Raw genomic sequence first — 11,856 nt, 5'->3', positions numbered from 1 at the left:
TTTTTTTTTTTTTCACAATGCACTACTGTGCAATTCCTTTGGCTTTCTGCTGCCACACACATTCTTATACATCCAGTGTGCATTAAAAATCTGCTGTCCCTGTTTTTCTTTATGCATTTCTTTGCATGTTGCATTGCATACAAAAAAAACATTACATTTTTCACTGTTGTGTGAAAAATTTCATTGTATTCTCAGCCACTGGGCATTTACGCTCTGCTGTGTTTTGCCTTCTTCTCATTTTCTTCTCACTGCTTTGCATTTTCATTCCCAATACAAAACATTTCATCTGCTGTGCATTACACTCATTCTGCTGTGAGTATATTCTCTCACATTACATAGAAGGGAAACTACCTTCCATTGCCATGCAAAAATTCAAAACTGCTGTTCATTCTAATCCATGTGCTCCATAAAAAAAATTTCCAAACTGTTGTTTTATGCTCTATCTTCCCACTGCTGTGAGGGTCTCCATGCTTTGCACACTTCTTATCTCGCTGCTGCTCTTTACATTTCAGCGCTGCCATCTTTTCTTCTTTATGCATTTCTGTGCATATTGCATAAAAACAAAGCAAAAACATTGTTGATTTCATCACTGCTGCATATTACCTTTCAGAGGGATTAACAAAGATTTCATTTGCAACTGCTGCGTTGCAATACATCCTCCATCAACAAATGACTGTTAATACAGTTCAGCAAACAAAAAAAAAAATTCAAGCTCCCCTTCAGTGTATGCTTTATCTTCTTTCAGCAGACTCTTCTCAAAATAAATTTAGATCCACTGGGGAGTTCAAGGGGCTTTCAGATTGCCTTTCCTTCCTTCTCCATACTTGTGTAACTTTCTTCTTTTGCATGGGTCTAGCTTGCATATGAGCCCATGTTAAGTTACATTCACGTGCCATATGCCTAATGTTATGACACTTAAAACATTCTACATTTTTCATGAATAACATTTCATGATTTCTTCTAAAATTGTTTCTTGGAGATTTCCGGAGATCACAACATTTATCTTTATGAAATGCTCTACAGTCTTTTGCCATATGACCAAAGTTTGAGCAAGCATAACAATAACCATAAAATGAACTTTGGTACCTGGAAGATGGAGGTTTTCTTGATGCACTTCTGAAGCCTTGCTGCCTTGAGATCCTTTGATGATCACCATTGCCTCTTGCCTTCTTGCCATCAGCTACATTTCTTCTTGGAGTTGGTTTTCTACTTGGAGCAGGATCTCTTCTATTGCAGCCTTCATTTTTCTCCTTGCCTTTGCTGGAAATAGGAGCATCACCATCTCTTTCTGGCTTCTTCACATCTCCTTTGCTTAAAGCATCCTCATCCTTGTTTGAGGGTTCAGCTACATACCCAAGTCCTGATTTATCAGATGGAGATCTGTGATAGCTGAGCATGTCATCCAAAGCTTGAGAGCTCTTCATGATCTTGTTCATCCCTTCAACCTTCTTCCTGAGGAGGACAATCTCTTCTTCTAACTTTTCACATACATTATTTTTCTTTGCTAGTTGTCCCTCAGTTTCTTCCTTGCTACGAGTAGCTTCAGCTGCTACTATTTTGAAGGAGATAATATCTGTCTTCATTTTGGAGATTTCTGCTTGACTGCTCTCCATTTTCTTTTCAGCTCCTTGTGCCTGCTTCCTGGCTTCTTGTAGTTCGGACTTAAGGGAGGAGACCTCTACCTTGTACTGTCCAATCTCTTCCACAAGTTTGTTCACCCTCATGTGCCTTTGTTCAAGTTGACTTGTCAAGGCATCTGCCTGCTTCTTTGTTTCATTCAGCTGATTTGTCATAGATATGACTTCTTCATGATGTTTCTTCTTGCATTGGTCAAGCTCCTTCTTCAGCTTGGTAAGCTCTTCATCTCTTTCTCTTACTTGAAGCTTGATGAGGTCAAGCTTTTCATTCTCAGCTTCTATGATGGGTTCTTCTTGACTCATTGTCATGGTCAGTGCTCCCTTTGCATGAAGGTCATGCAGTCTATCCCATATATCTTTTGCTGATGTATATTTTCCTAGATTCCTCTTCACAGAATCAGGGAGTCCATCCAAGATAGTCTTTGCTGCTTGTGCATCATACTCCATGGATTCTTTATCCATCTTGCTATCATCAATCACTGACTCCCAGACTTCAATCCCCTCAAACATTAGGAAAGCCCTCATCTTTATTTCCCATACATCAAAGTTTCCATCAAACTTTGGGGTTTCAAATAAAATGTATTCTAATGGATTGCCTTCTAGTTTAGTAGAGGAGGGAGACACATTTTTAGCAGGCTTGGAGACTTTCTTCTTTGACCTTGCCATTCTTATCTAGGCTTCAAATACTTGACTGTGTTTTCTTTTAAATCACTGACTGTTCCTTTAATAATAACTCAAAAACTTGAGAAATACCTGAATCCCTTTGGCTGAAACTTCACACTACTGGAGAAGCTTTCTCTGCTGCAACAAGAATCTTTCCTTCAGCTTCTTTGAGTCTTCAAAGAGCCTGGACTAGCTCTGATACCACTGTTGGGTATTTTTCAACGGGAAATACCAAAACCAAACAAACATTAACACCACAGAGCCAATGCTCTGTTTCCACTGTTCCAGGATCTTTTGTGCACAGGGAAGCTTTAAAAAAATTACTCAGAACAGAGTATTACACAACCATAAAATCATTTCCATTCATTAAAATATAAAGCCTGTTACATATGTCTTCCTCTTTGTTGAGAGGAATTCACCAAAATTACTTTCACCCATCAAAACTCTGTTTTCACCTGAGAAATTACTGTGCTGGGTTTACTGCAGTAAAACCCATTTTTACATTTGCTGGTGTAAAACTATTTTTACACATACTGCTGTAAAAATATTTTACACATACAGTAAACTTTATATTACATTCAGAATCTCAGAAAATACCTGATCGCTCTTTTCTTTTGCATTTCAATGCAAATTCAATACATAAAAAAAACTTACTTAACACACATGCGCTCCTCTCTTTTATTTACAGATAGCTGCTGTGCACACATTTTCAAAATGAGCAGCCTTTCTTATGCACTACTGTGCATTTTTATAACAAAAAAACATTCTTCATTCTTTTCGCACGAGATGTGCTTCACCCTTAATTTTTCGCTGCACCAACGCTTTACGATGCCCCACACAAAAGCATTACAACCCATGTGCCAAACAAAACAAAAATACAGAGCACATTTTACATTGCTCCTTCATCCCTTTTACAACACGAGCCCCTTCGTCCCTAACTTCTACGACACCATTTATCTTGTGTTTAATTCTTTTGCAGAAGAGACATGCGGTCAACGAAGCTTGACTTTTACTCCACGCAAATATTAAATTCGATGCAGGCCCGTGCACCTTCAAGAGATCGACGGCTGACAACACGCAAGGAGATCGGACGGCTGGAGTGGATATCGGAAGGCATTTTAACGCTGAGCTTTACCTCCCGATATGTTAGAGATGCTGATGTCAGGTGAGAGCCACGCGTCTTCACCAAATCGCATCGGAGCCAAGAATACGGAAACAGCTTTTCGCTGGATGGTGGTGCGATATGCTCTGGGCGGTTTTGTGGTTTCGTTCGGTGGTTTTTGGGCGTTGGTACGGCTGCTCCACGTCCGTCTGCACGGTGTTGCGACCTGCAGTTGGAATTACCATTCCAACACTCCATATCCATGCCTGAGAAAGTAAAATTTGGAATTTTAATACAGTTTTTGATTCATATCTTCATACTGAAATATACCAGCCATTATCCTATAGCTTCTCAACGGGCTTCTAAAATCCGAGGTATCTGTCTCATATCAAGCCAGGAGAAATCTGAAATTTGAAGATTTTAAGACAGTTTTTAGTTTGTACTGAAATATATTTATAATAGCCATTAAATGTTGTTTCATAGCTTTCAATACACTTTTAATGAATTCCATATCCGTTTCTTATATCGGTGGCAGGTTAAATCTAAACTTCTAACACAATTAATCTCTGATATCAAGCCAGCTATCCGAGCTATCCGATATCTCTGATAGCATCATTGCTATTTTTGATTCAATTTCAAATCAGCTGGCCATTTAGCTTCGGGATTGTCTCATCTCAATGTTTTCTGCTTTTTGAAAATCGGTGTTGTTGTTTTTCAATAAGGCACTTTGAATATGTATACTTCTAATACTGCTTTTAATGTGATGGAATATGTCCCATGCAGTCTGCTTTTTGAGACTTGTTTGAACGTCTGCCCACAAATGCTTCTCAAACACCCTGGAACGTGACTTCATATGCCATCATCACCATGTATCTTATGATAGCTTTTATATTATCTTAATATAATGCATTTCTGCTTTTTTCCTCTTAAAAAAAGGTATAAGACATTTCACAGTTTCTACAGAAATAAATTTATAAAACCCATTACATTAAACTTCATACTGTAGCTTTTCAATATAATTTCAACGAATGCCATATGTGTGTCTGATATCAGGCCGGGAAAAATCTGAAATTGGAACTTAGTTTTTAGTTCATAGAGATACATTTTAATGGCCGTTAGACATCAATCTATACCACATTGAAAATGCTCTTAGCAAATGCCTCCATCTATTATTTTCGGTCCATTCGGTATTCAAATATTTTGCGTCTATACATCCCTGTTCCAAAAGGCACTCAAGTGGAATCGGGACATTTCGGAATTTGCAGCTTATAAACTCAGAAATGAATGTTGAGGTGGAAAAAAATCAAACAGGAATTTGGAGCAGGTAATTTTAATACTGGAGCAGTTAATATGAGTAGATTCAGTAAACATCCTATCAAATTAATTGGATCAGGGCACTTCAAAGAATATTTTACAGTGAAAATACTTTCCCCGTGGTAATTGCCCAAGTTAACTTTTGAAAACTGTACGTGACATAATTAAAAATAGTTCTCAGGAAAGGATGAAAAATAAAAAGACATGAAAAATTTAACCTGAATAACCAAACTTAAATCTAAACCTGGTTTCAAATCTCTGAGTACGGAAAAATAAAGTTACCACTTATTAAAAACAATAGCAGGTTAAAAAATAAGAAGGTCGTCACATACTTGCAAACCTAAATCCAAAATGTTGGTTTCTGAATGAACAAAAAATTTGATTTAACATGGAAGTTTAGAAAGTTGTCATTGCAAAATTTTTTAATTGCATATAATTTTTCTGGTGTCAATGTTTTGAACTCTTTACTGGATTCATCATCGAAACACATATAGAAAACTTAATTTAACAAAATTAAAATTAAAATACTCAAAAAAAATCTAATAATAAAAAGGTAGAAAATAAAACTAAACATAAAAATAAAAAAAATTAAAAACTAACTACTACAACAATCAATGATTTTTTTACCAAAAATATAATTATTTATTCCACTACCATTTTCATAGTTAGATTATATATCAATTTAAAACCAACCTTTAGTTATTCTGATTCTCAATATCATGGTCAAACCAACGTTTAATTATGTATTCCCATTATAATTCCCATAGTCAGATTATATCCCAATTTTAAACAACCAATTAAATTAATCCGACTCTCGTTCTCATGGTAATATACATCGCAGAAAAGTAGTAGACGAATAACGTATTTTTTAATAAATTAAAATATTTTAATTAAGTATGATAGGAAAGAAAAAAGAAATTTAAATAGATTAATCAGGTAAAATTTTAATTATCATTATGATTATCAGATAAATGATATAATTATAACTGTTTTATGTTTTAATTAAATTAATTAATTAAAAAATATCATAATAATAATAATGTATTTAAAAAAATAAGTATCATTATGAAAGTATTAATATATCTAATTCTAAAACTGTAAAAGATAAATTTGAAGAACCGCCTGAAATACATAAGTGAGATTGGTGATCGACAAAGTTACAAAAATCATCAAATTTTTTTATGTCATAATCGATTTTTAAAATTTATATAATTTATTTAAAAAATATACTTAAATTAAACTGTTTTTGTCAGTTGTTTATTTAAACCTAATTTTATAATTTTAATTTATTTATTTTAAAATTTATATTTTAATTAAATTGTGGTGTTAATAATTTATTTAAAGTTAGAATATTGAAGCAGCTTTATGATATTTTAAAATATTATGATTTTCCTTTTCAGGAAGTAATGACAGAATCAAGAGATAATCATGTTTAAGATTTTTTCATCTTATATTAATTTAATAATTTTGACTATATTATTTATTTTAGACTTTTAATATGGAAAGTATAACAATTCTCTAAATATATTTAGAAAATATCAATTTTTTAATATTTTAAATAAAAATACAATTTTATATTTTTAAAATAACAAAATTATATTAAAATTTTATAATTATATAGATTCAAATTAAAAAACCAGATTCAGATGAAAATGTTACCCTCTGGCGTACAGTAACATTGAATTCTACTTTCATCTGAGTTTGAACTTCATAAGAGTTGAGTTTGCATTTCATAAGAGAGAATTCAACCAGTGACCATGCGAAAAGCAAGCCAACCAATATGCTTAATTAAATTCAAAGAAGAAAATAAAGCCAGCAAAATACAGATGCCACTGGAATCAAGTGATCACAAACCAGCCAACCGCTCCTTTCCTTTATTTAAGAAGAAAGGAGACAATAAAGCAAGTAAATACAGATGCCACTGGACCCAAGTTTACAAAAAACCAGCCCACCATTATTTTTATTTAACTACAAAGGAGAAAATAAAGCAAGCAAAATGCAGATGCCACTCGCCTCAAATTGATGACAAAGCAATTCTTCAATCTGATTCCAATTTAAATACGAAGTGAAAAAACGAAAGAAAGCAAATCGCATATGGCAGTACTGTACTCAAATTTACCATAAAGAAATTGGATGAAAACGAAGTCACCTCTCTTGCGTGATGTAGGTGGTGATCCAAGCAAAATGTTTCATTGCTGAATACTCTGCTTTTAACTAAATTCTTCACCCATGACGACGGCTTAGATATGAAAATCCATCCACATATCACTGAGGAACCTATCCCACCAGTATTTATTTCCCATTCTCTTTTCCATGCGTTTAAGGCGATGCTCAGCAATCGATTCCTTCAATATCTCCACCTGCTTCTCTCCTTCTAGTTGTCGAACTGTCGACCATGCTTCGCTACCTTCTTCTTCCATAGATCTGAGTATTAAGGGACTACTATATACATGCAATTCCCTCAGATTTTGTAAATTTTGGAGCCCTAGAGGAAGGGTTTTCAAATTGAGGCAAACCACCAACCCCAATTTCTTTAAAAGAGGCATAGCCCCCTGACTTATTGGAGGAAAAACGTCTATCAACCTTGTTTGATCCAACCAAAAGCTTTCCAGCCTTGGAAATGCACCCTCCTTGCAATAGGCATCGGGTAACTCTTTTAAGGACCACGATCCAATTATATCCAGTCTCCTCAACCATTTCAGCTTCTCCAGCCCTACAGGAATCTCCTCAAGGTCCCTACAGGACTTTAGTATTAGACAACTTAACTGCTCGAAATCACATATCCATGATGGGATCTTAGCTAAAACGTTGGACTGCACAACCAGCGTGTTCAGCTCTACCATACTTTTCATGTCCTCTGGTAGTACCTTCATCTCCAGCATCCGCAGGATAAGTGTTCTCATCTCTCGCATACTACCCACTACGCCATCTGTAAATGGCTGCGTCCATTCCTCCAGTGCCAGCCATTTGAGGTGCTTCAGACTGTGCAGATCACTGAAGATAGCAGCTCGTTTGTACTCTGCACGACTTCCCCTCAGATCACATAAATTTGTTCTCGGCTGTGATGTTTGCTGCCAAACTTTCCAGCACTTTTCCATTTTCAGATACTGCAACGATGTGAGCGTTGAGATCCCACAAGGAATGTATTTTACCCCTTGACAGAAACTCAGATCCAGATATATCAAACTTGTCATTTTATGTAACCCGTAAGGCAACTCACTCAGCTGGCCACAGTGGGACAAATCCAGTATCTGGAGTTTCTTCAATCTTGTGATTGAATCCGGCAGCTTTTCTATCGGCGCTCGTGCTAGACGGAGGAACACCAGATGCTTCAACGTTCCAAAGCTATCAGGCAATGTTTTGATGGACGTTCCTCCCAAATCCAGGACTCTAATAGATGTAAGAGTCCTCATCGCACGCGATGGAATTTCTTCCAGAGATTTGCTCTCGGACAGCAGCATCGCCCGAACATTCTGACCTTTGAATTCATCAGGGATTGACTTAAATTTGTTCTCCATCAGAGAAATCCTGCCCTTGCCTATGCAATCTTTCAAAGGGAATTCCTCCAAAGCTTTGCCCGCTCTAAAGCAGCAGTTTTCTTCCTTCTCGGCAATTTGCAGTGCCAGATCGTGTAACACATCGTGCATCGAGCAGGCCACCACCTGTCCATCAGCGTCCTTGATACTAGCTTCGATCAGGCACCGATCCAGTAAAAAGTTGGCGTGAGACCTTCCAATTTCTAGAGGATCTTTACCTTCTTCCATCGGAAGGAGACCCTCTCCTATCCACAAGTTTATCACATCCTCCACATACATATCCTCGTCCTCCTTGAAAGCTCCGATGTACAAAAAGCAAAGCTGCAAAGCAAAAAGATCAGGAGTGCACAGGGCATCGTAACTCAATCTCAATCGATTATAGAGTTTCTTCTCTACTTGAGGATCGAGTTTATCCGCATTGCGGAGTTTTTCTAATGCCACCCGCCACTCAGCCGGGGCAGTGATGCCTGCCATGGCTGCTCCAATTACTTTGAGAGCAAGCGGCAGCCCATCACACTCTGCACAGACAGCGCGAGCAATATTTTCAATTGCCCCAGGTAGAGTGTGCTGATTACCTGCAAAAGAATGAAAACAGAAGAGCCTCCAGCTCTCCTCTGGAGATAGATAATCCATACTAATAGGGTTGCTCACCCTCATCTTTGCAAGCACTCTTCGATCTCTTGTCGATACAACTATCTTGGAATTGCCATGGACGTTATCGTCTGGTACACCCAACATCTCCAGCAGAGTCTCACTGTCATCCCAAATATCATCTAAAAACAACAAGAATCTCCTGCTGCTCATTTTTCCGTGAATCCATCGCCGAACATCCTCCTCGCCCCATTTAACATCAAAACCCTCATTTATATGGACGTTTATCTGCCTCCCAAGATTATTGAGGAGATTAATGATTGACAAATTTTGGGAAACTGTCAACCAGAGAATCAAATCTTTCTCAAAGTGTTGTTGCACTTGCTTGTCATTCAAGGCTCTCTTGAGGAGCAGAGTTTTTCCAGATCCACCCATGCCGAAAACACCTATTCTAGATGGGGTAGCGGATGCTATTTCCTTGTCACCCATTACCAGACTTTTAAGGTTTACGAATAGTTCATCTTGTCCTACGATGCACGGCTCTTGAATTGGCTGCTGCCTGTAACTGGCAAGGCTCGGCTGGCTTGTTGAAGGAATTGAAGATTGGTTCTGAGCAGCCTCCTGGCTCTGCAACCTATTAGTCAGATCAGAATGGAGCTGATAAGTGAATCCTATCAGAGGCAATATTTCCAGATGACCCTGCAAGCTGTCAATACACTTTCTGATCTTCTTACTCAATATATATCGAGATACCAAATTGTATCCTGAAACATGGCACTTCAGCACTATTTCTCTTGCATCTTCAAGGATGCTGTTCAATTTTTTAAGCCAGTTGTTCACTGTAACAGGCTCAATATTCTTAACTGATTCACTCTGAGACTGCCGAATAGCTATTCGATATTGTTGAATTTCCATGTTTACAGGCTGAATCTCCTTAACTATTTTTTCCAAACTCCTAAGCTCTTCTCTACAAGTAATAGCAGTCATAACTTCTTTCTCTATTACTTGAATCAACCTGTCAACAACAACGCCTATCAATCCAGAGACAAATCCAGGATCTCCCATTTTTTCTCAGTGACTTAATCCAGCTACTGCAATAAGCTATCTGCTGAAAATGAAATAGGTATTGCTGAATATGAAGCAGGAGGATGTGAATATAAATCTATTTGTAAAGTACTGCACAAACTTGATTCAACTCCGATGAGCACTTGGAAAGCAAGGAATTTTTTATTTGCAAAGTCTTGGACAAACTTGATAACGCGTATGAGAATTTTTGTGGAAAGGAATATATTATATTTGTGGGATGCCATTCTCTTTTTCGAGCGGGCTAAGTGTATCAGAGACGCTGGTTTATCGTTATCGTTTAGATAGTGGTTTCACATCGTGCATGAATTTTGTTCAAAGTTATTGTTTTATCTTTTCTAAATTTCGTGGATAACACCTTTGGGGAAAAATTACAAGAATTATGTTTAATTATTTAGATAGCTGTTCCTCTGTAAATTAATCATTTGGAATTTTAAATAATAACCTTTTTTACATTTATAAATTCACGATTTTTTTCATATTTATCTCGTACTAAATTCACATTTTTTCATTTTTCATGTTTATTTCCTACTAAATTCGCATTTTTTTATATTTATCTCATACAATTATAAAATTACTATGTATATTATTATACTGCCCCTTCGTACTGAAAAATTATTATACTGCCCCCGCCGTATTAAAGCAGTATTACCTGATGAGTAGGTCTTTTGGAATACCAATTAGTGCTATTTGATCTAAAATTAAATAGCATTACCTAAAATAAATATTATAAAATATATCATCATATATATATATATATATTAAGAGAAAAGTTGCAATTTGAGATCAAATTAAACCTAGAGCAATCTAGGCAAACCCAGAAGGACTTTACGAGTTTTCCTTTTAATTTTTTCAGCATGAAAAAAAGCTATATGATTGTATTATATTCATCCAACAAATATGTACAGCAATGTTGATATGGAAACCATCTGATATGGAAAATGTAATGTGGTTCAAAACCACATAGAGAGAAAGGATATAAGGAGCCTTATCAGATCTGTTACATAAAGGTCATAAGGAAATATATTGCATAATGCACATATAGATAATTCGGAAATTCAGTCCCATGAGCCAAGATTATATATGGAAAAAAGACAAAAATAAGAGTCAAAATGTTGGGGAAACAGAAAATCATACCAGTTTTGACTTCACAAAATAGAAAATTATGTACCCGGCATGGAGAAAATTATGTACCCGGCATGGAAAAGTCTTGGATCTGGTGGGAGGAGTTGTCCACAGTAATCTGCATCCTCCATATACCCTGTGGCGAGGATAGCCCCTGTTTTGATAAAGCATCGACTCTTCTGTTTTTATCCCTGACAATGTGGGAGATTGTGTAGTCTTTTCTGTTGTTCCACAAAGCCTCAAGCCTGTTCAACCAACCAGAGAGATGTATATTTTTTATGATATGTTTAGACAGTACATGGTCGATGATGACTTTCGAGTCTCCAAAAATATGAAGGTTTTGGAGGCCAAGGAAGTCAGAGATAGAAAGGAGTCCAGCCAGGGCCATAATTTCTGCTTTGTTGTTAGTTCCAGGTCCTCCATTCCAATGTATGTCAAAAGCTTGTCCTTCTTCTGGGATTATGTAAACTCCACAGGCGCATGTATCATGCTGGGCAACACTGTCAAAAAAAGCACAGGGATATCCATAGGCATCCATGGGCTGATGATTCCTTCCTTGTCTGACTTTGGATTGTCGTGGCCAAGCTAGCGCTTCATATAAACAAAGGATAGATTTGAAAACTTTAGAAATCAGTTCCCTTTTGGAATCGAAAATCATCCGGTTTCGCCATTTCCATATGGCCCAGATTGTTAACAATGGAATGGGCCTCCACTTGCAGTACATGTTGCTCCATCCTTTGAAAGCCTCATAGATAGAAGGAGCACTGACGTTGGCGAAACCAAAATGAGCAGTTAAGTTCTGCCA

At 36.8% G+C, this 11,856-nt stretch overlaps 1 protein-coding gene across 1 annotated transcript; it reads right to left on the bottom strand.

Annotated features, from left to right (window-relative positions):
• Positions 1-3,084: 3,084 nt before the first annotated feature.
• LOC149186983 (disease resistance protein UNI-like) lies at positions 3,085-10,157 on the bottom strand. The gene is made up of 2 exons (XM_089411249.1): positions 6,866-10,157; positions 3,085-3,668 (listed from the first exon to the last, which is right to left on the bottom strand). The coding sequence occupies exon 1, from the start codon at positions 9,906-9,908 to the stop codon at positions 6,957-6,959; it is 2,952 nt and encodes a 983-aa protein (XP_089267375.1). The 5' UTR covers positions 9,909-10,157; the 3' UTR covers positions 3,085-3,668; positions 6,866-6,956.
• Positions 10,158-11,856: the final 1,699 nt, after the last annotated feature.

This window comes from Pinus tabuliformis, chromosome 3_1 (genome assembly GCF_031772625.1).
Source record: "Pinus tabuliformis cultivar Carrire ecotype Pingquan chromosome 3_1, CPIR1, whole genome shotgun sequence".
Lineage (NCBI taxonomy): Eukaryota > Viridiplantae > Streptophyta > Pinopsida > Pinales > Pinaceae > Pinus > Pinus tabuliformis.
This window is presented reverse-complemented; position numbering and strand designations above follow the sequence as displayed.